A 26,559-nucleotide genomic window follows, 5' to 3' on the forward strand; every position below is an offset into this window, starting at 1 on the left:
GGCAGGCAGCCAAGGTTCTCTTGGGCCAGGTCACCACTGTCTGGCCTTGGCACCATTTCCCCTCCCAGAGACTCAATTCCCTTAAGAGAAGAATAGAAACAAATAGCATTCTGGCCATCCTTGCATTGTTCACAAGGCCTGTGCTCACCTAAAAGTTTGGAGGACATGAGGTCTCCTGAGTTGCATGGCCTGTTATTCCCACAGTTATAGTCTTACCAAGGAAACAGGTCCAGAGGGGTGGGGGTAGACCTGGGGTCACTCCAAAAAACATCCCATCCTTCCAGGCCCTGGGGCTCCTAACACTGGCAGGCCCTTTTCTGCCAGAGCCGTTTTTGGCCCTGTGCAATGACTGAGGCACAGAGGCAACAGAGATGTGTGGAATCTGCACATATAGGCTGCACATGGGAGTCTGGAGACTCACAAAGCCATGTACAAGTTCCCTACCCGCCCCTTCAGCCCCTGTGGGCTGGAGCAGAGCCAAGCTGTAGCCACTCACAAAGCCAGGGTTCTGGCCTGCAGCCCACGGTCTAGCCACTGACCACTGGGACCAGGATCCTGTTCACCCGCTCCCCACCAAAACTTCAGGCCCAGGATTGGTGAGCTGACACCCTAGGGGTGGTGGTGAAGGGGCCTCTGGTATTCTCCAAAGCCTCAGCCACAGACAAGTACACAGGATTTTTAACCATTTTCTTAAATTGGGATGCTTCTGTTACCCCAGGAGTAAGAGACAAGACATAACACTGAGTATTAATTTTGTTCAGAGATTTAGAGAGGAATATTTTTATCCTTAAGTATTTGCACATCTGTAGGCAAAGAAAAGTTGTGGCTGGAGCTATGCCTTCCGCCTTTAACCCCAGACTCTCGAGGGTTAGAATTCATACTCCTCTAGCATTAGAATATGTGATTAAAGTTTGAGAAGCATGGATTTATTGATCCCATTTCTGCCCAAACCCTAACCCCTGGTTCTCTCAGGCAGAAGTCCCTGAGGTCAGCATGGTCAGGCGATAGCTGCTGTCTCCCTATCCTTCTGTGTCAGGCAGTAATGAACCTCAGGAAGTGCTCTTAGTCTCTCCGCAGCCTGAAAGAGAAAGAGAGACAGTAAGAGCTGCCTGCAATGGTGGTGTGGAGTTCTGAGTGCCTGGGAGACACTGAGGGAGGGCTCGTGGGACCAGGAAGCTGGTGATAAGGACTGAGGATGAAGAAGTTGAGCAGCTCCTGAGTCCTTTGGAATGCCTGAGTTATGGGGGTTCTCGGGGTCATGATTGTTGGGCTTTTGAGGAAATGGGAGAGTAAAGAGGACCTAGGACGCTCTGAGTCTTGACCTGCTCAGGGGTGAGGTCTCTCTGAGCCTGGGCAAGCATTTCGTAGCCAACCATGAATTTCCGAACAGTGGCAGAGCGCAGGAGTGGAGGGTAGTAATGAGCATGCAGCTGCCAGTGGTCCCAGTTGGCTCCAGCCTCTGATCCTGTGGGAGCCCCTGACAGGAAGAAGGCAGACACGGCTGGAGAGGGCCCTTCTTTAGTTCTACAGCCTAGCCCCAACCAACCACCCCCAACCAGGCTAGGTAGCTGAAAACTACATTTCCCAGCATTCTCTGCCAGAGAGCAGACCAAGCATTGGATGGCACACTGGGACATATTTTCACCAAGTCCTTGCTCCACCCTCAGTCCTAGCAGCCCTGATCTGGACACTTCCCCCAGCAAGCGTTCAGAGGCCTATTAGGGGTTGCACTCCACTGGGTTGGGCCACAGGAGCTCACAAATGATGTTGGGGCTATATATGGATGCTCAAAAAAGCCTCACCGTGCCAGCCCATGGTGTAGGGAAAGGATGTCTCAAATAGGTTGTCGTACTTAGTCAAGAGCTTCTTCATGATCAAGGCTAGATCTGGAATCAAAGCCTGACTCTCAGCCTGGGGCCTAGATGTTGGCCCTACCAGAGCAACCCCCATCCAGAGACTGGCCCCAATGTTCCAGCTGGAAGACTCACCATCACGCTCAGCGAGGGTCAGCTCAGGCATCCGTCGCACATGCCGGCGGGGCAACAGCAGTGTTTGGAAAGGCCACACTGCCCAGAAGGGGACCAGCACTAACCAGTGCTCACTGGTTAGAACCAGACGTTCCTGAGCAAACCAAATGGAGATGAGGTCATCAAGGCAGGTGTTGATGGTCAGCAAATAAGTAAGGGAAGCAGAAGAAAAAATATACCTATAATCTTATGGCTTCTCACCACTTTCACCATTATTACCCTAGTCTAAGTCACTATCACCTTTCCTTTAGATTACTGCTATGGCCTCCTGACAAGTCTCTCTTTCTACTTGCCTTCTACCCTTCTTCTTCACACACCTCTCTCTTTTGGGGTGAGATTAGAGACTCCTTGAGGACAGGGCCTAACTTTCTCCCACCTTCCTGAGCAGCTCCTGGCGGCCATACTCCATTAACAGAGGCTCTCCATGCTGACTTTGATAGGCCCGCTGAGACTGCTCCTCACGCTGGGCAATATTTGGCAGGAAACTGCTGGCCCACACCTGTCAAAGAGTAGGAAGAGAGAAAATAATGCAGATCCTTCACCCCCAAGCCTCCATATCACTAGCATACTCCTTCTGTCCCATCTTTTACTCCAGTTCCCCTCCCCACAGTGCTGGCTTACACTCAGCCTAGAAATGCACTGGAGCCTCTAACACACCTACCTGGCAGTGAGGGTGGGGGTTGGAACAGCCCATCATGGCTCCTTTGTTTTCAAAAATCTATCAGATAGGGAGGTAGGAAGTTTCAGTAGCCTAAAAGATACCAAATCAACCATTCCAAACCACACCCTGTGGAAACAGGAATGCCAATTTTCTGAACCAAAGTTGCACCACCCCCTCCCTGTTCATCCATGGGAGGGGGTAACTTCACAGACCTGTACCCAAGGGTAACGGGCACCCAGCTCCTCTATGACTGAGGCCCACACGTCGATGACAGCACGGATCTCAGAGACTGACATGAGTGGCAGTGTCACATCCGACCAGGGGTGGAAGCACAAGACCTTACTAAGTACGGAGGGAGGGAGGAATGACAGAAATATAGGGCTTGGATGTGCTAGGGGCAGGGCCCAATCCCAGTGCTCAGACTAGGCCCCAGGTTGAAAGTTATGAGAGGAAATCCATAGTTACCAAACACCTTGAGCAGCCTCTGCTTGGAAAAGAGGGTGATCACTGGGTCCTGAGATAAAGGGATATCACTCTCTGCAATATAAGTCCACACACGAGGTCCAGCCTCCCTTCCCCACAACAGCAACTAGAACCAGGTTACCTGGATTGGGGGCATCAGGCTGCAGAGCTGGGAAGTCGTTGTCAAACAGGAAAGTGCCGTCATAGTTGGGATTCACCTACAGACGAGGATAGGCTAGAAGCATTCGCTGCCCCATACCACCAGTCATCTGGTGGGCTTCAATGGCTGGACAGGCTACAAGAGGGTGAGGAAGGACCCACTCTGGGGTCAAAAAGACTTAATGAGATATGATCCAGAAGGAGGTCCGCTACCCTCTGGGTGAGGGGCAGCTCTAAGTGGGAGCTACTTCCCCTGGTCCAGCCTGCAGATGCAGACTCTAAAGACTTACCTCCCCATTGGCTCGTGTGGCCCCAGGACACAGAGGGTTGTGGGGGTCGTGACGGGGGACTGTCTTCAGAAGGGAAGGCTCAACTTGCCCCTGCCAGGGCCGCTTCATGCGGTGAGCTGACACCAGCACCCACTCATCCTGTAGCGGGTTGTAGCGGATATGCTGATGCTCTGGAGGCAAAGAGTCAAGTTCAGTCAGCGAAGTTCTCTGTCCACCTCTCCAGTGGGTCTCACCCACCAACAGGCCCAAGCTCGGAGGCACCCTGTCGGCCCAGACCGGCTCAGGAGCTAAAGGACCCGGCTTGGGCGTTCCTAGCGCCAATCAGCCTGCAACCCAAAACGGTGTGTCTTTGCCGCTCTGGCCTGACCCAGTGGGCGCGCCGACCTGGGGGTACAGACAACAACGTCCTAAGGAAGGAGAGGGGTAGGTTCCACTTCCCAGTGAGTCCCGGCCGCCCTAAAGTTACCGCTTGCAAGGAAGGTCGTGGCGGTAGCGTCCGCCTCTGACGCCTGCTGGCGCTGCTCAGAACCCGCTCCGCTGCGCGACATAAGGCCACCGTGCAGGAACTTCTGGAGGGTCTTGAGCCCGGCTGCCACTCAACCATCTCGGTCAAGCCAGCCCCGCCCCGCGCCCGATGATTGGCCAGTCGCCAGCACGTGACTATCTGAGGCCAACGGGCCACCTATCTGGGGCGGGGCTCCAGACAACCTAGCACATTAGGGGGCGACTTTGGTAATTCCGTGGTCAAAACCGGTACATTGAATAAAACCTCTGTGAAAGCTGCTTACTGCAGGTACCTCAGCTCCAGACGCTTACAAGATTTCTTTACTGCTTTCAGTCATTCGTTTGGTCATTCATTCAGCAAATGTTTACTGAGTATCTACCCTGTTCCAGACACCTAGGCTCCGCGTGATGACCTCTGCCCTCCTGCTAACATTCTAGGGCACAGTAAAGGTATAACCCTTGATCTACAATCACTTCACTTACCTGCTCAGTGGCTATGGTGGAGGAGAGGCAAACTTGGGGGGGGGGTGTGGAGGAATCTGCTTCAGCTGAACCCTGGCCTCAAGTATAACCTGGAGGAGTGGGTAACTACACTATAACCATACCCACCAGTCAGCAGAAACATGTTTGGGAAAATAGGGCTAAGTAACTGAATGAAAAGGGGGCTATGTAATAAACTTGGCAAGTCGGGGGTGGAGAGGCAGTGCACATGGCAGGTCTGATAAGTTCAGTGACTGAAAGTAACTACACAGGATCACAAGTCTGATCACAAGTTCCTAACTGGACAGTTTATAGTGGGTAGTCATGTCCCAGACCTACAATTAAAGGTCAACCTTTACCTTAAGTGAGCTCTGTTCATTGTCCTTATGCATCTAGAATAACATACCTTTGAAATGTCACAGTAATTTTCTTCTCCAGAGCCCTTGAAGGCACAACCACAAGCACCAGAGCACAAGACCACTAAACCCCTCATTGCTATCTTGTTCCTGGAATACTATCTCTAAGTACAGTGAATGTTAATTATTAGCTATTCTGTACTCACCAATGTAAAAGAAGTATGTTTCTCAATTTTGCTTTTTATCCAATCCTAGAGATTACCCCACTTTGCTTTCTCCTGCCTCCTTAATCTACCACCAATGGATTTAATGTAGCTTCCTTATATTTCTCCTTTGATTCAAAATACATAAAAGAAATAGCAAAACTGCCATTCTTCAGAGTATTTTCTCAATCCATTTAGATTTTACTTCCAGACACATCTTCAAACTTTGGCTCAAATAAACTCTTATAAAACTTTTCTAAAGATTTGGACATGTTTTGCCCTGGCCAGTTTGGATCAGCAGTTAGAGCGTCAGCTTGTGGTCCAGGGAGACCCAGGTTTGGTTCCTGCTAAGAACATATACCTCGGTTGCAGTTTGTCCTCGGCCCTGGTTGGGTCGTGTGGGTGGCAGCCACTCGATGTGTCCCTTTCACATCGATGTTTCTCTCTCTCTCTTTCTCCCTCCCGCTCTGCCTGAACAACAACAACAACAAAAATGGAGAAATGTCCTCGGGTGAGGATAAAAAAGAAAGAAAAAGATTTGGACATACCATAGTTACCTCTCTCTCTCTCTCTTTTTAAAATTTAATAAGCCTTTCTATTTTTATTTATTTATTTATTTGGTACGTGCCCCTAGTGGGAACCGAACCCGGGACTCTCTGGTCCGCAGGCCGAGGCTCCAATCGCTGAGCCAAACTGGCCAGGGCTATCTCTCTCTCTTATATGCACACACCAAAAGTACAAGAAGTGGGTAGGGTAAGAGGGCTATAAGAAATGTGAACATATGGGGAAGACAGCACTATCAGTAGCTCTAGCCACTGATCAGGGATGTTTACACACCCCTTGGATGTGTAAATGTGGGTAGGGGGTACCTGTCCCACAGGCTGCCCCTTCAACTTTTTCTGGGATCAGACCAATTGGCTAACACTAGAATAAAATTCAAATTAATTCCTCCCCTGGCACTTTTTTAAAAAAATATTTTAATTGATTTTTTAGAGAAAGAGGATGAGAGCCCTGGCCGGTTTGGCTCAGCGGTTAGAGCGTCGGCCTGTGGTCCAGAGAGACCCGGGTTCGGTTCCCGCTAAGGGCATGTACCTCGGTTGCAGTTTGTCCCGGGCCCTGATTGGGTCGTGCAGGTGGCAGCCACTCAATGTGTCCCTTTCACATCGATGTTTCTCTCTTCCTCCCGCTCTATCTGAACAAAAAATGAAAAAATGTCCTCGGGTGAGAATTAAAAAAAAGAAAGAGGATGAAAGAGAGAAAAACACTGATGTGAGAGCGGAACATTGATTCAACTGCTTCCTGCACATCCCTACCCAGCATGTGCCCTGACAGGGAATTGAACCAGCAACCTTTTGGTTCAGGGATGACACCCAACCAACTGAACCACAGAAGCCAGGGCTCCCCTTGCACTTTTATTTTATTAGTAGTATTATTTTAATTCTCACCCAAGGATATTTCTATTTATCTTCAGATAGAGTGGGGGGGGGGGCGTGGTGAGAGAGAGAAACATCAACCTGAGAGGGACACATTGACTGGTTGCCTCTTGCAAGATCCCGACCAGAGCCAGGGACCAACTGCACTTTTAAAGAGACATCTAAATATGGGCTGAGTATCGTCCCCATTTCATAGTGAGAAACAGAGGCTTCAAGGTCACTCAAAGGACAAGTGGTCAAACTAGGATTTGAATTCAAATTTCCAGTCTCTTGCCACTGCTCTGAAATGCCTCTGATACTCAGGTGACACTTGACACAGAAAAATAGTGAACTAGAACCTGGGCAGTAGTAGGGAGGGCCCTTCCCCCAAGCCAGACCAGGCCAAACCAGGTGTTTTGCAGCTCAGATGCAAAAACTGGGTCATTGGTCATTTACCTAATCTCTGCCCTAGGGTCCTCTGACTGGAATCTGAAGAGGCCACCAGGTAGGGAGCAGGGAGCAGGGATCTGAATGGGGGTAGGGGGTACCTGTCCCATAGGCTGTTCATGGTGGGGGCGAAGGATAGATCTGCTTTTCTACTCTCTCAACTGACTTTGTTGTTTAAGTGACTGGATTTTGGAGGCAGCCCCATTTTCTTAACACCAGTGCTTCAGTGCCACTCCCAGGATCATGCCAACTAACACCTGACCCCTTCAGAAACATCTCTTCTGGACTATTGCCAAGCCTCTCCTTTCTGTGTGTCTCTCCAAGGTCATGTTTCGGGGGAAGAGGAGAATGGCTGAGATGGGGCCTATGCAGAGATGTGATCTCTTCTAGGATATTTAGGGAAGGTGTCTGTGACCCCCTAACCCTTTAATCCCCTTTCTTAGACCCTCTTAAGGCTATGGGGAGGAAGAAACTTTCCTCTACCCTTCTAGGTTCTTCAGACTGGTTTAAAAAGCAAATCAGCCCTGGCCGGTTTGGCTCAGCGGTTAGAGCATTGGCCTGCCGTCCAGAGAGCCCCGGGTTCAGTTCCCGCTAAGGGCACGTACCTCGGTTGCAGTTTGTCCCCGGCCCTGGTTGGTCGTGTGAGTGGCAGCCACTCGATGTGTCCCTTTCACATCAATGTTTCTCTCTCTCCCTCCCATTCTATCTGAATAAAAAATGGAAAAATGTCCTTGGGTGAAGATTAAAAAAAACAGCAAATCAACAAGAGACAGATTAACAATAGAAAATAATAATTTAATTACATATGCACATATGACATGAGAGAGTCAGAGACCCCACATCCCTGAGAGGTTCAGAGACAGAAGGTTAAAATGAAGTCTATACAGCATTCTGAGCTAAGGATGAGGTAAGGCACCTTGGGGTTTCAGTGGGGAGGAAGGTCATTGCAGGATAAAAGCAGATGTTCAGTAATTAGAAGTTTGCCCTGCCATATATATAGGTCATGAAAAGTTATTTCTGGTAATAACTTTTATCATGGGCAAGGCCCCAAGTTCAAATTCTTTAAGGAAGAGGTAAAGCTTTTAGTGAGCCCACAGGGTCTCGATACCTTCAGCTTAAAATAATTCACATGTCAAAGTGGCATATTTTGGGGAGTCCTGTTCTGAACCCTATCAAGGCCAAAGGATAATTGGGGTGTTTTGATTGTTTGTTTTTAGTGTGCGTTGGAGAAGCTTTCTGAAACACTAGATAAGGGAGCTGCAGGCCTACATAGCCTCAGAGGGTTCTGCTTGGAACAGGGGAACAGAGACCAGATTTCTGGGCTAGTTATTCAGGGTTCTCAGAGAATGGTCAACTCAGGCCCTGCCAGTGTGGTTCAGTTATTGAGCGTTGACCCATGCACCAAGAGGTTACCAGTTCCATTCCCGGTCAGGGAATATGCCCAGGTTGTGGGCCCAATCCCCAGTGGGGGGCATGCAGGAGGCAGCCAATCGATGTTCTCTCTCATCAATGTTTCTACCTCTCTCTCCCTTTCCCTTCCTCTCTCTCTAAAAATCAATAAAGAAAAAAAAATTAACAAAAAAAGAGAATGGTCAGCCCAGGAGTGTCACAGAAGCCAGAGCCAATAAAAAAAGTTTCCTCAATTCACTCTAGCTGGTTTGGCTCAGCGGTTAGAGCGTCGGCCTGCACACCGAAGAGTTGCAGGTTCAATTCCAGTCAAGGGCACATACCTCATACCTCGGTTGTGGTTCGGTCCCTGGCCCTGGTTGGGTCCCTGCAGAAGGCAACCAATCAATGTCTCTCTCTCATATCAATGTTTCTTCCCCCCCTCCCCCTCTATCTGAAGATAAATGGAAAAAATATCCTCAGATGAGGATTAAAAAAAGTTTCCTCAATTCTGCATTATCCTCTAGATAATCCCTTCTTCATCTTTCCTTTCTTGGCCAAGTTTCTCTTAGAGACAGAGTAAAAAAGAAGGAAAGAGAGGTAGAAACATCAATGAGAGAACATCAATTGGCCACCTCCTGCATGCTCCCCATGGGGGATCGGGCATTTGCCCTGGCTGGGAATCGAACCGGTGACCTCTTGGTGCATGGGTCGATGCTCAACCTCTGAGCCGCACTGGTCAGGCTGAGGTAGGGACTTTTATTCAACCCATTTTATGGATGGTCAAACTGAGTCACAAAGAGCTTAAGTAACTTGCCCAAGATCACACAATTAGTAGGTGGCAGAAGTCAGGCTTTTAATCCAGTCAATCCAGTTCCAGAGTTTCTTTCTTAATGCTGCACAATGCTTTTCTCTCTTTTGTTTCTCTTCCTTTATCATTCCTCTACCACAACCCTCAGTTGGTTTACAAGAGCCTCCTCCCACATTCTGTGCTTCAGAAGAAATAATGAATTGTAGGCCCCTGAAGACAGACCCATGCTGTTTCTCTCCTCCAGGCCTTTGCTCTTGGAGTAGGTCTCAATGGCTGGAATGCCCTTCCCATCTCTCTTAAAGACACTGCTCAAATGCCACCGCCTCCAGAAAGTCTTCCATAACATTCTCAGGTTGAAACGCCACCTTTCCACCTTCTGTGCTAGCAAAGATAGGCCTTGAGAATTACGAGTCCGGGAAGACTCTGCTTCCGGGCTCGCCAGTTTCACCAATGAGTGAGCCCAGGGGAGGTCCTTTTTCAGTCTCACCGGCACCAACCCCTAACCCCACGTGGGATGGCGCTCTGAGAGATCTTACCTGAAGATCCTAATGTGGGAGCTGGGAGCGCTTGGCCCAGTCCCATTTATTTTGTGCTCGCGGCGACGTCCCACCCGCTCGGCGCTCTGTACTCCCCTCGAGGAAATGGTACAACCCGAAGGACCGTGCCCGGATGCCCAGACAGTTCCGATTGGCCAGGGAGAGCCGTACCACGGCTGTGGCGGGGGATCGGGTCTTGGACAGCGCGCCACTGGCTAGGATTCGGTGAGAAGCATAGCCGCAGGCCCCAGCTCTCTTCTTTGCTCCGTTGTGCCAAGCTACCCGCAGGGATGCAGTGGGCCGTGGGCCGGCGGTGGGCGTGGGCCGCGCTGCTTCTGGCTTCCGCGGCTGTGCTGGCCCAGGTGGTCTGGCTCTGGCTGGGCACGCAGAGCTTTGTCTTCGAGCACGAAGAGATCGCGCAGCTGGCGCGCCAGTACGCGGGTGAGCGGGTGAATGAACGGATGGAGGGCTGGGAAGGCCCGGTCAGAACTGGGGGTTTCGGGGTTATCGTTTCCTAGTTCCGGACTGGTGCTGGCCCTAATTGTATTACTTTTCTGCCCCCGCCAGGGCTGGACCATGAGCTGGCCTTCTCTCGGCTCATCGTGGAGCTGCGGAGGCTGCACCCAGGCCACGTGCTGCCCGACGAGGAACTGCAATGGGTGTTCGTGAACGCGGGCGGCTGGATGGGCGCCATGTGCCTTCTTCATGCCTCGCTGTCCGAGTACGTGCTGCTATTCGGCACCGCCCTCGGCTCAGGCGGCCACTCTGGTCAGTGCTGGCGGCGGGCCAGACCGGGAGGCTGGGGCTGTACAAGGGCCCATGCCCTCCTTTCTGTTTGGCTAGGCCATGCGATGGCGCGGATACCCTGATATTCGGTGTCCATCTGATTGTCCCGCAGGACGCTATTGGGCTGAGATCTCCGACACCATAATCTCTGGCACCTTCCACCAGTGGAGAGAGGGCACTACCAAAAGTGAGGTCTTCTACCCAGGTGGGTAGGGAGTGTCTGTTAGAGAAGTGAGTCCCTTCATTGTGGGATGCCCATAGATGGGGGAGAGAGCCATGCATGGGAAAGGGGTGCGTTGAAGGGCCCTCCCCCTGGTTCTCGAATTCCCTAGATAAACTATAAGTGGTTGGCTGAGGCAGGGCTGAGGGCCCCTGTTGCTTTATTTTCTGTCAAAGGAAGCAAAACATACGTTTCTTGTTAAACGTTGTCTGGTTTTTATCTGTTAAGACACTTAAAAGTTTTTTTTTTTTTCTTTATTGACTTTAGAGAGAGAGAAACATCGAGAGAGAATCAACTGGCTGCCTCCTGCACACCCCCCGCTGGGGATTTGGTCCACAACCTGGGCATGTGCCCTGCAAGAGGTCATCAAACCGGTGACCTCTTGGTGCATGGATTGATGCTCAACCACTGAGTCACACTGGCTGGGCCTAAGACACTTTTTTATTCATCCTATATTCCAACAATTGTTGGGGAGACAGGCAATCAGAAGCTCTTTTTAACTTTTTTTTTTTTTAATCCTCACCTAAGGATGTGTTTTTGTTGATTTCAGAGAGAGAGGAAGGGAGAGAGAAAGAGAAACATAATGTGAGAGAGAAACATCCATCCACTGCCTCCCAATCACACCTCAGCTGGAGATCCAAACCCACAACCTTTGGTATATGGGACAGTGCTCCAACCAACAGAGCCACACCAACCAGGGCTGTCTTCATTTCTTACATAGTGAAATATTTTACATAAAAAGTAGAGGTTTGACCAAAAAAAAAGTAGAGGTATGGACTTCCAACTAAGTTCGAGATTGAGTGTTAAAGCACAGCAGGCATTGTAATTGAACAGTTACATTTTTCAGAAAGCCTCACAACTCTTACAACCATTCCTCTGTATCTAACAGGCCCAGCCCAAGTTTAGCTAAATTTCTGTTGAACATGACTGAGGCTTGGGAATGCAGACTTCCATGTTCATAAGTGTTCCTCCTTGGCTTCCTCCAAGAGAGAACATGAGCCAAGTGATGCCACAGGAAAATTTAGGGAGTCTCCATCTTGGCTTCTTAACCTTCCAGATAGGAGGCTTGGCCAGTGAGGTCAGGGTTTTTTGTTGTTGTTGTTAATCTTCACCCAAGGATATTTTTCTAATGATTTTTAGACAGAGTGGAAGGGAAGGAGGAAGAGAGAGAGAGAAAGAAACATTTGTGTGAGAGACATCGACTGGTTGCCTCTCATGGCCACAGGGCCGGGGATTGATACTACAACCCTTCACTCCAAGGGCCAACCCTCTAGCCACTGAGCCATACTGACCAGGGCAGGGGTCAGGCTTTTTCCTTTCCTTAGGCTCTCTCTCCATTCCTTACCACTAGGCAGCCCATGGGCCAGGGAGGTGGCAGCAATGGAAAAGCAGGGCTAGGCTCCTCATGTGGGTGCTCCCTGTCCCCCAGGGGAGACAGTGGTTCACGGGCCTGGTGAGGCAACGGCTGTGGAGTGGGGGCCGAACACATGGATGGTGGAGTACGGCCGGGGAGTCATCCCATCTACCCTGGCCTTCGCGCTGGCTGACACAATCTTCAGCACCCAGGACTTCCTCACCCTCTTCTACACTCTTCGCGCCTATGCCCGGGGCCTCCGACTTGAGCTCACTACCTACCTCTTCGGCCAGGACCCCTGAGTAGCCAGGCCTGAAGGAGGACCTGTGAGTGGACAGGAGCAGGCAGGCCTGCATACATCCACTTGCTGGAACCCATGTGAAAAGACAGGCATACTCAACATGCAGATACTGAGTTCCTGGTATACAAGTAGGGACATACACACTTATACCACCAAACACAGAGACCTGAGAACATATAGGACACACATTCAGATACTGAATCCCCATGCATATCAAGGGGTCCAGTCATGTTCAAACATATAACACAAGCTTGACTCATTAACTCAGGCCTTTCCAGAGCTTCCCTACCCCCCATCAGGGCTCTGGAGTTAGGGATGGTGGTGGGTATTACACTCTACTTGGGTCTGACCCCTCAACCCAGCAGCAGTTGGGGAGAGGATGAGGAAGAAGAGGAGTTGCCTTTGGAGGTCCCCTTCACTTACAGCTATGAAGCCCTTTCCCTTGATCTCCCTATCCTCACCATATGCCTTACCCTCATTCTGTTCCCCTGCTATGCAAGTCCCCTCATGGCCTGTCCCCCACCCTCTCAGCAACCAAGTTAGTTGGGGAACCAGAAGAATGTGGAGAATGCTGAGGTCAGGGTCCCTCCTATCCTGAAAGATCCCCATTCCTCTCTCAGATGTGATGGGGAGGCCCAACCCTGGGGAGAGGACCTGAAGAGGTGGGTCTAGATCCAAGGAGCCATCCCTGGCCTAGAGAGGCCTTTTCTATACAAACACACTCATCACAGCTTTCAGACACTGCCTGCATTTTCTGTCCATCTGTCTCTCTGTTAATAAAGACCTTTTGAACAGTTCTATTTCTTTGTGTATCTGAGCAGCAAGAAAACGTGCTAACTCAAGGGAGGCCTTACGAAGGCCTCTCCCTTGCTGTGTGATTGAGTTTATAAAACAGTGGCTATATACTTTAGTGTGCCCAAAACTCACCTAGGAGGATCATTGACTCTATATTACTGTGCCAATCCCTAGAGTTAAATTCTGGGTTGAGGCCTTGAGATCAGTACCTTTAATAAGATCCTCTTCACAAGTTTTAATGTGACAGTTTAAGAAATTCATGTCTTGCCTTGCCTCTGCCATTGCAGGTTTGGAAACAGTCCTGGGGGTCCTGCCTGGATGGCCACAAGATGGCAGTGTGCACCCACTTTTGAGCTGAACAAGGCCTTGTCATTCCCCATTTGCTTTTTTCTGGGTTTCCAGGGTATTTTGTCCACCCCTACCCATACAGGAGTTTCTCTCCAGTCTGCCTTCTCCAGGACCCCTCACTTCTGTGGAAGCTCCTGGGGGTGGGGAGCAAGTACGCTATCTGGTAGTGTCTGGGTAGGTGGGCCTGGAATTAGTGTGAGGCAAGAGAGGTGCCCTAAGGTGCACTCTCTGGGACCCCTGCACTTACCCTCTTTTTTTTTTTCTTGATTTTTAGAGAGAGAGGGAGAGAGAAACATCGATGAGAGAGAACATCATTTGGCTGCCTCCTGCATGCCCCTCACTGGGGATTGGGACCACAACCTGGGCATGTGCCCTGACCAGAATCCAACCAGCGACCTCTTGGTGAATGGGTTGAGGCTCAACCACTGAGCCACACCAGCTGGGCGGCACGTGCCCTCTTAAGTTTTGTGCTCTAGTTGCATTATTTGTCTCCTCTTCCTCCTGGCCCTGCTCTGAGGTTGAGTAGGCCCAGATCATTCTTAGGATACTTGGTATATTAAAAAATGAAAGGAACATGGTTACAAAAATTGTATATTCTAAAAAGTTAACATTCTAATGAACAAACATACAGGCAACAACATGTATAACCACTTGTAAGCAACATCAAAAGTCTAAATGTGGCTCTGAATGAATGTGAAGCCCAGGCAAGATGGCCTCCTGACATACCACCAACACGTTGGCCGTGACAGGTCCTCCCTGGGGCCTTTCCATAGATCACGGTTTCAAAGTCAAGCTTCCAAGGATTTTTACCACCCCTAGTTCTGCCTCTAGGCTCATCCCACATCTATAGGAATGTCCTAGCTCCCCTATCATCCCTCCCTTCCAATAGGACTAGGCTCCCAGGGTCCTCCCCATCTCTGTGCTAAGCCTAAATTTATTCTCAACTTTCATTTGACGTAATCACTCTTAGAACACTTGATTTCCAGTACATTACTCCTTTGCCTCCTTTACTAGATCTTACCTGTTCAACCTTTGTTGACTTGCCTGGACTCAATCCTCAAACTTCTGTCTGCACTCCTCCCAGGTAATCTCAATCATTTCAAGACTTTGAATACTATTATATGTCTCCCTGCCCCTGGTTTTATTGAGATATAATTGACATATAACATTAGTTTAAAGTATACAACATAGTGATATATGTAGATATTGTGAAATGATTACCACAATAAGTTAACATCTAGCACCTCACATAGTTATATTTTTTTAAACTTTTTTCCCTTTATTGATTTTAGAGAAAAAGAAAGGGAGAGGGAGAGAGAAACAGAAACATCGAGGAGAGAGAACATCAATTGGCTGCTTCCTGCATGCCCCACACTGGGGATTTGGCCCACAAGCTGGGCAAGTTCCCTGACCGGGAATCAAACCAGTAACCTCTTGGTGCATGGGTCGATGCTCAACCACTAAGCCACACTGGCCGGGCAGTAGATACAATTTTTTAATGAGAACTTTCAAGATCTGCACTCTTAGCAACTTTCAAATATGTAATGAAGTATTGTTAACTATAGTTACTATGTTGTACATTACATCTCCGGGACTTATTTCTTATAACTGGAAGTTTGTACCTTTTGACCACTTTCATCCATATCATCCGCTGTGAGCCTCTGGCATCTACCATTCTGTTCTAAGAGTTTTGTTTTTTAGATTCTACGAATAAGTGAGAACAGAGTATTTGTCTTTCTGACTTTTTTCATTTAGCATAATGCCCTCAAGAACAAATGGATAAAGAAAATGTAATACAGCCCTGGTTGGTTTGGCTCAGCAGATGGAGCGTCGGCCTGCAGACCAGAGTGTCCTGGATTCAGTTCCTGCTAGGGGCACATACCAAAAAAAGAAAAAAGAAAGAAAATGTGATATATAATGGAATATTATTCAGCCATAAAAAGAGAAATCCTGTCATTTGCAACAACATAGATGGCCCTTGTGTGCTATCTATATGTGTTGATTCCTGATTTCTTGTCTCAGCCTAAACCTCTTCTCTGAGCTCCATACATCTGACTGCCGACATCTCCACCTGGTTGTCTAATTGGCATCTCAAACTTAAAATGTTCAACATAAACTGATTTCTCCCAGTCCTGTACCTCCTGCAGTCTTTACTATCTCAGTTAAGTATACCTCCATTTACCCTCGTGCCCAGGCTAAAAGCCATGGAGTCATCTTGAATACCTCTTATTCTCTCATAGCTCATATGCAAGGCATCAACAGATCCTGTCAGTTTTATCTCTGAAATATATCTAGAATCTAACCACTTTTTGTCACCTCCACTGCTACCACAGTGGTCTAAGCCATCATCATCTCATGCCTGGATTACTGCAATGCCTCCTAATTGATGCTCATGCTTGTGTACTATATTGGGGGTTCACCATACAACAGCCAGACTCAGCCTTTTACTCTCTGCTCAGATATTTCCATCAGCTCCCATTTCAGGCAGTCTTTTTACTGCCTCCAGGAACCTATTCCAAGGTTCATGTTACCTCTGACCAAATATCTGACCATTCACCTCAGCTCTTCAGCCCAGTGGCCTCCTTGTTTCCCTTCTGACACATCCAGCAAAATTCCACTTTTGAGTATTTGCACCTGCTATTCTGCCTGCAATGCTCTTCTCTAAGTCTCTTCATGGATCTTTTCCTGTGCCCCCCCCCCCAATTGCTGTTCAAAATCCTTCCCATAATATCTGTGTATTAACAGCCCTTCTGTGATGGTTTTTAAATATCTGCATAAAATTTTTTATATTCCCCCCTTTATTAAATGAAGCCTAATTCCCTTACCCTTGAATGTGGGCTGGACTTAGTTATGTATTTTTGACGAATAATATATAGCAGAAGTAACAGTGTATGACTTCTAAGATTAGGCCATAAAAAGCATTAGTCTCTTTCTTGGGTCATTCTCTGGGGCAAACCAGCTCTCGTGTTGAGAGACACTCAGATCCACCTGAGGAGAACAGCCTCCCACCAGCAGCCATGTGAGTAAGCCATCCTGGAGGTGGATCCTCCCATCCCAGTCAAAATGACTGCAGCCTTAGCCAACATTTTTACTATAACTTCATGAGATACAGTGAGCTAGAATCCCACTCAGCCACTCTCAAATTCCTCATCCACAGAATTGTGAAAAAATAAATGTTTGTTTTAAGCTGCTATGTTTGCATGTAATTTGTTACATGGTAATAGATAACTAATACACTCTTCCCTTTCTATTCCCCTAATCCAGATTTATGTCTCTTTGTTTTAGTTATTGTTATCTGACACTATTTCCCACTGGAATTACACCATTATAAGAGGCATTTTTATTTTCTCCTGTGCCTGGCATAAATTAGGTGTTCGGTAAATATGTTGGATGAATAAAGGTCTAGGTCTGTCTGTCTGTCTGTCTGTCAGTCTTTCTGAGGTATAAGTTCAGATGGGGGTTATGTGTGAGTATGAGAGACAGCCTTTTAACAGATGAAGAGAGAACCAGGTCTCAGTCAGGCTTATTCTTTCCCCTCAGCCCTTTCCAGTTTAGCACTTGTGGCTCAGACTCCAAAGGAGGGTTTACCATGTTTGATTGATTCTTTTTCTTTTGGAAGTAGCTGCTCAGTCTCCTGCCCCTCTCTTACCCTTCAACACCCTCAAAGCAATCTCCAAATGCTCAGAACTGGAATTCCCCAAGCCAGTTCCTACCTTTCCAAGGGGAAGCTTACCATCTATCTCCAGGCACCTTTTCTGAACAGCCAAGAAAAGCTGTGTGGGGAAAGAGGAGCAAGCTGGGAACAGGACTTCCACAAATCTCTACCCTCTGCCCTCTAGTCCCCCAGGAGACTCCCAGGGCATGTGTTTGTTGCCTCTGCACATTCAGTGATTCTCCCCTCTGTGGGACCAGTCTTAGAGAGGGCTGGGCAGAAAAGGGGGCTTTTCTGTCCCAGCACTCACCACACAAAGCTATTCAGGAGCGGACATCAGTACTGAAGGTGGTTGGATCACCAAGGCTTCCTGATGGGGAAGGGATCTGATGCTCAGGTCCAAAATCTGAGTAGGAGGGCGTTGGAGTGAGTCAAAGTTTTGAGCAGGACTGAGCCTCACTGTGGCCAGGGATGGGCCAAAGAGAGCAAGGACTTAGTGCTACTGTGGTAGCCAGGCTGGGGACAAGTGTAGAGGCTAGAGACAGGGAGAATGAGGGTCACCCTGGTGAGAAGAGCTGGTGACCCAAGGCAGGGTAGGCTGGGTCTGAGAGGAGAGGGCTGATGGGGCAGGGAAGAAGCAGCAAAAGTCACACCTGGATTTCTGCCTCTTGGGGGAATCTTGGCCCTGGGAGGAATCTTTCCTCACTGGGTATGAGGTCAGGGGATGATTCCCATGCAGGGTTTGGGTTTGACATAGCAGTTTCACACCCATACCAGGTGCCACTCCTACAGACACATGTTGTTCTTATACACTTGACATCACCTCCAAGTGGCCCTCCTGCTTGGTAGGCCCTCCTCCTTGCATACCGGGAGAAACTGGGCTATGTATAAGAGTGCTGGAGAGGAACTGAATCCAGGATGCTCCGAGCAGGAATTGTAACCTGCCATCAGGACCCCCAAATAAGGAACAGCATCTCAGCATCTGAGGTTAACTGGGGGTAGACTACACCTAAATCAGTTGGATGAAGGAGTCTGGAGATACAGACTGGGGAGTCATACACACATGAGTGGAGGATGAATGTGAAGATGGGCAAAATGTTGAAATGTTTGATGAGTACCAGAGGTTCATTATGCTCTTCACTCTTTTTGTATATATGTTTGAAGATGTCTGTAATAGAACATCAAAAGAGCTATTAAAAAAATAAACTGTGTGGCTGGCTGTGTATCTCCATGTAGCAAGTGTACCCAGCTGCAGGTGTAGAATCAGCGTAGAGACCTCCAAGTGTGAGTACATAGGTGTGAGTACACCACCATGTGCTCATATTGTGCAAACTGCAGGATTGAGCAAAGCATGGGAGAAGTTTCAGTTTTGTCCAGGCCTTCCACACTCACCCCAGAATCCTGCAGAGTGATTCCCCTTATGATCATAGGCCATTAGCTCTGTAGTGTTCGTGTAACTCCTTATGTGAAACAGGGCAACTGTGTGCCTGAACTTGTGACAGGGTATGTTGGTTTGTGAACACAGCTGCTTGTGTGTGAATACCGGGCACTTACTGAGTGTGGGTGTGGGAGCATGATTTGTGAGGTTGGGCGGGGCCCTGGTCCCCAGTCTAGTAGCAGTAGACTCCTCACTCTCTTTTGCATGATTCCCATCAGCTCTCCAGCGCCCCCTCCCCCGAATCTGGCTGTGCGGGAAGGTGGGAAACACCTGTTGGGGGGTTGGGAGGGGCAGAGCCCACTGGGCCTCTCTCCCTGTGTCCCCGCCCGCCCTGCCCCGCTCGGGTCCCGCCCCGCGGCGGCCGCCAGCAAAGCGGCGTGAGTGCACCACGGCCAGAGGAGCGCACCGCGGCAGGAGCGCACAGTGGGGGACCCCGCGCGGGGAACCGAGCGGAGGCAGGGACCGCCCGAGAGGCGGTTGTAGCAGAGGGAGAACCGTGGAGACGACGGGAGCAGCGGGCCGCGCCAGGCTGGTGAGTGTGGCCGCGAGGTGCCCGGAGCCAAAACCGGCGTTGGAAGCCAGAGAGCGGGCGTCGAGAGCCAGAGAGCGGGCGTCAAGACCCCGCCGTCCCCTGCCCACCCGGTCCGGACTTGGTCCGGGGCTCTACCCCTGCCACCCTCTATGCCTGCGCCTCCTTAGTTCTAGTTCTCTGCGTCTCTGCCGCGTCTCTCCGTCTATTTTCCCTGTGTCTGTCTGTCTCCCTCTATCTACTGTCTCGCCCTGTCTCTTTCTAATCTCTCTCTTTCTGTCACCTGCTAGTCGGTCTTTCCAGTTCTCTCAATCCCTGCCTCACTAATTGTCTCTGTTTCTCCTTTTGGACTGTCACTCAGGTCTTTGATATTTATCTCTTGCTCCCCTCTTTCTCTTACCTTCCCTATCTCTCTACCCAGTATCTCTACCAGTCTCATCTCTCCCCATCTTTCTCTCCATTCTTGTGTCTGCCTGATATCTCTGTCTCTCTCCATCTTGGTTCCTCTCAATCTTTGTCTCTCTTCACCTTTGTCTCTCCTTGTCTCTCTGTCCCATCTCCATTTCTATCTCCACATCTCCTTGTCATTCTCCTTCTGTGTGTGTGTGTGTGTGTGTGTGTGTGTGTGTTGGATCCCTCTCTCTCACTCTCCCCAATCTCTCTCTGTTTCTTGGTCCTTGTCACCCCCCTTTGATCTGCTCAATCTCTGCCTGTCCTCGGTCAATGCCCATTTCTGTCTTTTTAGCTCTGTCTCTCCTGCTCTTTCTACCTCTCTGTCAATCTCTGAGAAAGCTATCTTTCTGTCTTTTTCCTTGGCCCCCTTGCACTTCCCTGAATCCATAACCACCTCCCCTTGTGTTGGGGATTTCGGGGGCAGCAAGACCCAGCACCCATAATGCCCTCTCTCACAGGTGGCCCTCTCTTCGGGGCCCCGCCTGGTGCCAGCCCCCCCACCATCAGGGGGACTGCGCCTGGAAGCTGTAATGGAAGCCCTGCAGAGGCAGCAGGCAGCCAGATTGGCCCAGGGGGTGAGGCCATTGGCCCTTCCACACCCACCACCACCACAGCCTCTCTTGCCTGCCCCCCGGATTCTGCAGGCCCCTGAGAGGGCCTTGGGGATGGTTGGGGCTGAGGAAGAGGAGGATACCAGAGAGGATGAGGAGGGAGAGAAAGCCAGGTCCGAGAAAGAGGCAGCTGAGGAGAGTCGTCCAGGAACCCAGGGTCCCAGCTCACCTTCCAGCCAGCCCTCTGGACCTCATCCCCATGAGTGGACCTACGAGGAACAGTTCAAGCAGGTAGGAACCCCTCAATGTCAGGCCCTCCCCTTCTCCTCTTCTCTGAACAAAAGCAGAGCCTGGTGATTAGGAGCCCACCTACCCCGCTGCCCTTTACAGGATGGAAAGACAGAGACACAGAGACCTGGAGAGAGACAGTGGAAAGAATGAAGGATAGATAGTGACAGGGAGGGAAAGAGAGGTACCCAGAGACACAGAAAGAAGTGCATAGGCAAACAGTAAGAGGTGCAGAAGACACCCAGAAACATGGAGGCTGACAGATTGGAGGCTCTTGGTGAGGCTTGAAGGAAAAGTGATAGGGATGTAGGAGCCTTTAAGAATTCTTTTGAGGGAAGGGGATCTGAGAACTAGGGATTCTAATGCCAGCACCATCCTACCCTAACTTCTCACACATCAAATCTCAAGGTCATATTTCAGTGACCAGTGGGGATGTCTTGGGCTGCCTACTTCTGTCTTTGGGAGCAGAATGAAGCTTGCTACTCTTTTCGCAAACTGATAACCCCTGCATCTCTTCCCTGTCACATTCCTCCCATCCAAATCCTCTAACTGGCCTGACTTATGTGGGTGACAGTTCCTAGCCTGTTATGGCCACTACAACTGCAGTGTGACTAACGGACCCCTGTGCGGTTGGGAATGACAAGATCTTACTCATAGGGCCTTATTTGAGTTTTTCCTCTCTGCATAACCCATCTGGATGTTATTCTAAGGCACTACTCCAGGCTGTCACTATGAAGGTATTCCATAGAGCTGTAACTCTAGGTGTGCTATTCTGGTAGTGTTACCTGTAGGGTGTTGGTCTTGGATATTTTCCAGAAGTGTTCCTCTGTGGTTAGTACTCTGTGGCATTAGTGTAAAGAGGAGTGTTATTCAGGCCTGTGTAACTCTGGAGATATGGCTCTAGCGACTGTTTCTCCTGGGTATAAATCTGGAGATTATTACTTGGAGAGTGTGTATGTTATTTGTGGGCATCCATCTAAGACTTAGGGCTCAGTTCTTGTGGGAGTATAGCTCTAAAGGTAAATCTCTGAGGTTTGTTACTTGTGGGTGTTTCTTTCCTGAGAGTTCTTATTGGGGGATGGAGTATTACCTACAAGTGTTAGACCAGAAGGTAAGCTGAGGGGCCCTAGGTTTCAATCTAGGAGGTTCTGAGCATCCTTCCTGCCTGAGGGATGGGTTAGAGTCATCATCCCCAGCCCTGGCACATAGAGAAGTGAACAGAAAGAAGCCCTTGCTGGAATGACCAAGAAAGAGTGAATGAGTGCCTCAGACATATCTGTCAGTTTCCTCAGTGTGGAACACAGCTCCATCCTGACTTCCTCCCTGCAGTCTGTGCATGCCCTGGAGGGCAAGCTAAGCCTCCATAGCTTCCTCTCTTCCCCTATTCCCCTATTGACCTGCCCAGGCTAGCCAGTAGTTTCTTGAATGTGTATTAGAATGAAGTGCCCCTACCGCACCCAGTGGGAGAGAGCCTAATGCCTGGGAGTCCACATTTCAGACCCTACTTACCCCTTCAGCTGGGGACCTTTATTCAGGGTACAATCTGAGTTGGGTTCCCAGGGGGTGGAGGTGAACAGAGCTGGAAAATGACCTCAGTCCTTCCCCAGCTGTACGAGCTCGATGCAGACCCCAGGAGGAAGGAATTTCTGGATGACCTGTTTAGCTTCATGCAGAAGAGGGGTGAGTGGGGTGATATAAGGGAAAGACCTTCACTTACCAGGTTTGAGGATGGGAGACCTCAGGGTTTAGTCCCCAGGTGGGGTCCTTTCTGTAGAAGCCTGAGCTTGGCAGCACCTATACTTTGGGCCCTCAATAGCATCTTTAACCTCTGACCCTGCCCTCCTCCTCCACCCAGCAATTAATTAGTGGTCAGCCCACTGGCAGGTTAATGAGTGTGGGATCAATTGGGAAGGTGGGAAGGGGAACTGGTGGGGGGCTGGCCTGGTGGGGGGGGGCTTCCCAGGACTAGGGGGCTGGGAATGCCTTGGTCCTCTTTTGCTGACCCTGCCCTCCAGCCTTGTCTCTCCTCAGGTTCCCTTTACTTCAGGCAGGGGATACCCAATGTGCTCTACAGCAGAAAGGACTGGGATTAGACTGAAGGAGGGACTTCTCAAGGGGTAGGCTGAGGACCATGTGAGTTGGGGATGTGGAAGAGGAAGAATTCCTTTCCAGAAATCTCAGAGCTAAAAGAGAATGCAAAAAGGGTCCAGGAGGGGATCAGGGAGGGTGGCAGTCTATCACTTAGGCTTCTCCCCAGATTCATGGGTCCAAAGACTGACTCATTATCTCTCTCAACAAAGCTAATTAACTCACTCCGAGCATGGCCTGATAAGCTGCTAATTAACTGGCTGCACTGCACACCCCCCACCCCCCCACTCCCAGTGCAGAAGCTGGCCAAAGTCTCTCAGGCCTCCACCCTAGGCCCAGCACCCCTTCTGGATTCATTCCTAGCCAAGGACCCTCAGTAGGGCCCCAAATCCTTCTGCTCCCCAGGGAGACCTAGTCTTCCTTGAGGTCTCCCCTCCACTGGGGGTTGGGGTAGGGGGTCTGATCAGACCCATCACTTCCCTCACCAGGCCCAGAGCTGTGCCTCCCTAGAGTCCTGCCTCCTTCTGCTCCCTCTGCAGGGGGAGGGGGTCTCGCGGGGCCGATAATTTTCCCCCATTAATCAGGCCGCAGCTAATTGTTCGGGTCCAAAGGCGGCAGCGGAAGGGGACAGGATCGGTAAGGAATTAACTGGGGCCCATCGCTCAGCGCAGACAGGCCCCTTTGTCAGGACTGGCCAGCGGGGGCGGCGTGGGCTGCGGAGTTGGCGAGCCGAGGCAGGGGCCGCTTCTTCTCCCATCCACCATCCTTGGGCCTCAGACAGCCTCCCTGGGCTGCTGCTTAGGGGAGTCGGCCTCTCATCAGCACTGTCAGGAAGTCCTTCCTACGGTCTACCCCAGGGGTCGGCGGACTAAAGCTTGCGGACCAAATCTAGCCGCCTGAGAGTTAAGAATGGTTATTATATTTTTAAATAGTGTTAAAAAACAACAACACTAAAAGACAAATAACATTTCCAACATGTGAAATTCGAATTTCAGAGTCCGTAAAGTTTTATTGGAACCCAGCCGCAAAGCTGCTTTCAGATTACAATGGCAAAGTGAAGTACTTCTTAAGAGTCCATTTGGCTTGTAAAACCTAAAATATTTAACATCTGATCCTTTACAGAAGAAGTTTGCCTACCCCTGGTCTAGCCTCCTGTCCCTCCTTGGAGCTCTATGGGTTCTGCCTGGTATACCACCATCTCCCCATCTCTTCCTCTTCCTCTCCTTTCTCGACATCCTGCCCTGTACCCCGGCCTCACCCAGGCAGCAGACTCCTTCAGTCCCCGAGGATGCCCACAAAGGGGGTCTTAGTCTTTGTATCCTGACTCTCTGCCCAACCCCCACCAGGGACGCCAGTGAACCGCGTGCCCATCATGGCAAAGCAGGTGCTGGACCTGTACGCGCTGTTTCGCCTGGTGACGGCCAAAGGTGGCCTGGTGGAAGTCATCAACCGCAAGGTGTGGCGGGAGGTCACGCGCGGCCTCAGTCTGCCCACCACCATCACGTCGGCTGCCTTCACTCTACGCACCCAGTAAGGCCAGGAGCAGGAGCACTAGGCCGCGGGCGGGGCGTTGCGAGGCGGCCCCCAGGGCGGGCGTCTGGGTGTAGGGCTTGATCGGCAGGGTCTAGCTTCTCCAACGCACACATTCCTCCCGCCCCTAGGTACATGAAGTACCTGTACCCATACGAGTGCGAGACACGGGCGCTCAGCTCCCCGGGGGAGCTCCAGGCAGCCATCGACAGCAACCGGCGCGAGGGCCGTCGTCAGGCTTACACCGCCGCCCCGCTCTTAGGTTTGGCTGGACCGCCCCCTCGGGGCACTCCGGGCCCTGCTACTTGTCCTGGCTCCACCCTGCCCGCGCCTACGCCCGGCCCCCGCCCCGCCCAGGGCTCCGCCTCCGGTCTGCCGGCGCACGCCTGTGCGCAGCTGAGCCCGAGCCCCGTTAAGAAAGGTGTGAGGGGGGGAGGGGCTGAGGTTTGGGGGTCTCTGAGACCTAGGGGTATGCTGAGATATAATGAACATTAAAATATGGGGGCTCTGAATGTGGGAGGCATCGATGTATGGGATTTGATGCACTCTAAAGTTTAGGTGTCCTGAGGTGTGAAGTCAATGAAGCCTTAGGAGCCCTGGAGTAAGGGTTACCGTGGTATGGGGCTGAAGGTCCTTTATCCAAAGCAATTCCATTCCTCACCAGGGTTCCTATTTGCATGTGGTTTGTGCCTCCTGTGACCCGGATTATTTATCAACTAAGAACCAAGAAGTCCTCCAAGTTGTCTTAGACCAACCTAGACATATATTGGCCCTTTGGGCCCTGGCTGTGTGACTCAGTTGGTTGCAGTGTCTCGCCATACATCAGAGTGTGGCAGGTTTGATTCCCAGTCAGGGCACATACCTGGGTTACAGGTTCAATGCCCAGTCAGTGTTTCTCTCTCTCTCTCCCTTACTCTCTCTTAAAAAAAATAAAATAAAAAATCAATATATTGGCCCTTTGGGCTCTCCAGTTTCAGAGCCTGTAGGCTGAGACTCTAGATGGGAGTGGGGATTGAGCTTGGTGCTTAAGCTTTAGTGACTGATCTCCCTTGGTTCCAGGCCTAGGGGGAGAACCAAATGCAGAGACTGAGTTGGTTGGGCCTGGGGAGTTGAATGAATGACCTGTTCTTCCAGAGGAAAGTGGAATTCCAACCCCTCGATTGGCACTGCCTGTGGGCCTGGCCTTGGGACCTGCACGGGAGAAGTTGGCACCAGAGGAACCTCCAGAGAAGAGGGCTGTGCTGATGGGGTCCATGGACCCACCTCGACCTGGCACACCCCCCAGTTTTCTGCCCCATGGAAAGGTTCCCCTAAGGGGTGAGGAGGGGCTTATTGCTGATAGGGCTTTGAGCCTGTGCACTGTAGGAGGACAGACCCATCACCTGATAGGCATTGGAGGTGGGGCAGATAGATCCCTCAATAGACAACTGTGTGATTACAGATGTGGGCTGAAGTGGAATGGAGGATGTCTATAGGGATGGAGGAGGGGAGCTTGTAAGTCTGAAGTATGATTTCTAAAAATGTGACTCCCCTGTCCCCTCCTGGACAGAAGAGCGCCTGGATGGGCCTCTCAATCTGGCAGGCAGTGGTATCAGCAGTATCAACATGGCCCTAGAGATCAACGGGGTGGTCTACACTGGTATGGGTACTGCATGCTGTCTACACTGGCATGAAGTCAGGGGCATTTACATTGGCATGGGAATTTTAGACTTTTTCTACTAGCATGAGATTCAGATATCCAAACTTGCATGAGTAATATGGGGTTTAGGGGATTGCTACACTGGCATGTGTTAAAGAGGCTGTCTACATGGCATGGGGTCCAAGGCATGACCTTTCTATGGGTACCATGGGTACCACAGGATGTCTACCTTGTCATGGGCCTATGTATCAGTATAAATATTTACTGTTTACCTGTTCGAGGGGATCTATATTGGCATAGAAGTTTCTAACTGACCCAAGGGGTTTGTCCTCATTGGTTTGTGGCAGAGGTATGTATGTGGTATTCTAGCAGTCAGGTCACTAACTTTTGTTTACTTCTTGTTTTCCTGCCATCCTCCCTCCTGCTTGTATTTGCCCTCTACCATCTCCTCACCCCTTTGCCAGGCATCCTCTTTGCCCGCCGCCAGCCTGTGCCAACTTCCCAGGGCCAAACTAACCCCACACCCCCAACCCCTACAGGGCCCCTCCTTTCCACCACCTCACCCTGAGAGCTCCCAGTTGGAATTAAGAGTCCCAGCCCATTGCTGGGGCCAGGAAGAGACAACCCCTCCATCTTGATTCTTCCCGGGGGTCTACCTCTAGGACCCAATGTGGGAGATGACCACTCCCCCCACATGCCATGTGGACTTGAATGCAAAGAGTTTTCTTTTGATGTTACCTCTACCTCATTGTAAAGGGAGGGCACTTCCTCTCTGGCCAAATTCAGCAGCATCTACCAAAGAGTTCTGCCCGTAATAACCCTCATCATCTCCTCATGTGCCCCACTGTGTCAG

General features: G+C 50.3%; 3 protein-coding genes across 8 annotated transcripts; 2 read left to right on the forward strand and 1 right to left on the reverse strand.

The window, feature by feature from the left end:
* Positions 1–290: 290 nt before the first annotated feature.
* On the reverse strand, positions 291–9,797 carry GALT (galactose-1-phosphate uridylyltransferase). Of its 5 annotated transcripts, none has more exons than XM_036261196.1 (11): positions 9,735–9,797; positions 3,600–3,769; positions 3,293–3,368; positions 3,154–3,202; positions 2,901–3,030; positions 2,689–2,745; positions 2,404–2,526; positions 1,989–2,121; positions 1,803–1,886; positions 1,323–1,477; positions 292–1,078 (listed from the first exon to the last, which is right to left on the reverse strand). In XM_036261196.1, exons 1-11 carry the CDS (start codon positions 9,778–9,780, stop codon positions 998–1,000), a joined length of 1,104 nt encoding a protein of 367 aa, XP_036117089.1. In that variant the 5' UTR covers positions 9,781–9,797; the 3' UTR covers positions 292–997. The 5 variants fall into 5 exon arrangements, with proteins under 5 accessions (XP_036117091.1, XP_036117092.1, XP_036117093.1 ...); XM_036261195.1 differs by lacking the exon at positions 9,735–9,797 and adding an exon at positions 4,066–4,202 and having other exon boundaries at positions 294–1,078; XM_036261198.1 differs by lacking the exons at positions 1,803–1,886; positions 9,735–9,797 and adding an exon at positions 4,066–4,202 and having other exon boundaries at positions 291–1,078.
* An 87-nt stretch (positions 9,798–9,884) lies between these two features.
* On the forward strand, positions 9,885–15,316 carry SIGMAR1 (sigma non-opioid intracellular receptor 1). 2 transcript variants are annotated; one of them, XM_036261971.1, is made up of 4 exons: positions 9,885–10,175; positions 10,302–10,502; positions 10,633–10,725; positions 15,294–15,316. In XM_036261971.1, the coding sequence occupies exons 1-4, from the start codon at positions 10,025–10,027 to the stop codon at positions 15,296–15,298; spliced, it is 450 nt and encodes a 149-aa protein (XP_036117864.1). In that variant the 5' UTR covers positions 9,885–10,024; the 3' UTR covers positions 15,299–15,316. The 2 variants fall into 2 exon arrangements, with proteins under 2 accessions (XP_036117864.1, XP_036117862.1); XM_036261969.1 differs by lacking the exon at positions 15,294–15,316 and adding an exon at positions 12,170–13,192.
* Positions 15,317–20,140: 4,824 nt separating this feature from the next.
* ARID3C (AT-rich interaction domain 3C) lies at positions 20,141–26,274 on the forward strand. The gene is made up of 7 exons (XM_036261784.1): positions 20,141–20,452; positions 22,057–22,129; positions 23,884–24,067; positions 24,199–24,488; positions 25,202–25,384; positions 25,617–25,706; positions 26,171–26,274. The coding sequence occupies exons 1-7, from the start codon at positions 20,141–20,143 to the stop codon at positions 26,272–26,274; spliced, it is 1,236 nt and encodes a 411-aa protein (XP_036117677.1).
* Positions 26,275–26,559: the final 285 nt, after the last annotated feature.

The sequence above is a fragment of the Molossus molossus genome, unplaced genomic scaffold (genome assembly GCF_014108415.1).
Source record: "Molossus molossus isolate mMolMol1 unplaced genomic scaffold, mMolMol1.p scaffold_m16_p_14, whole genome shotgun sequence".
Taxonomy (NCBI): Eukaryota; Metazoa; Chordata; class Mammalia; order Chiroptera; family Molossidae; genus Molossus; species Molossus molossus.

Excerpts from the sequence above, each read along its gene's own strand:
- GALT (XM_036261195.1), bottom strand. The coding sequence starts at position 4,147 with ATGTCGCGCAGCGGAGCGGGTTCTGAGCAGCGCCAGCAGGCGTCAGAG. Across the intron at positions 3,369-3,599 it reads CCACACGAGCCAATGGGGAG|GTGAATCCCAACTATGACGG; the intron begins GTAAGTCTTTAG and ends CCTCGTCTGTAG. Across the intron at positions 3,203-3,292 it reads GCCTGATGCCCCCAATCCAG|GACCCAGTGATCACCCTCTT; the intron begins GTAACCTGGTTC and ends CCTTTATCTCAG.
- SIGMAR1 (XM_036261969.1), top strand. The coding sequence starts at position 10,025 with ATGCAGTGGGCCGTGGGCCGGCGGTGGGCGTGGGCCGCGCTGCTTCTG. Across the intron at positions 10,176-10,301 it reads GCTGGCGCGCCAGTACGCGG|GGCTGGACCATGAGCTGGCC; the intron begins GTGAGCGGGTGA and ends TGCCCCCGCCAG. Across the intron at positions 10,503-10,632 it reads CGGCTCAGGCGGCCACTCTG|GACGCTATTGGGCTGAGATC; the intron begins GTCAGTGCTGGC and ends ATTGTCCCGCAG.
- ARID3C (XM_036261784.1), top strand. The coding sequence starts at position 20,141 with ATGGAAGCCCTGCAGAGGCAGCAGGCAGCCAGATTGGCCCAGGGGGTG. Across the intron at positions 22,130-23,883 it reads TAGCTTCATGCAGAAGAGGG|GGACGCCAGTGAACCGCGTG; the intron begins GTGAGTGGGGTG and ends AACCCCCACCAG. Across the intron at positions 24,489-25,201 it reads CCCGAGCCCCGTTAAGAAAG|AGGAAAGTGGAATTCCAACC; the intron begins GTGTGAGGGGGG and ends CTGTTCTTCCAG.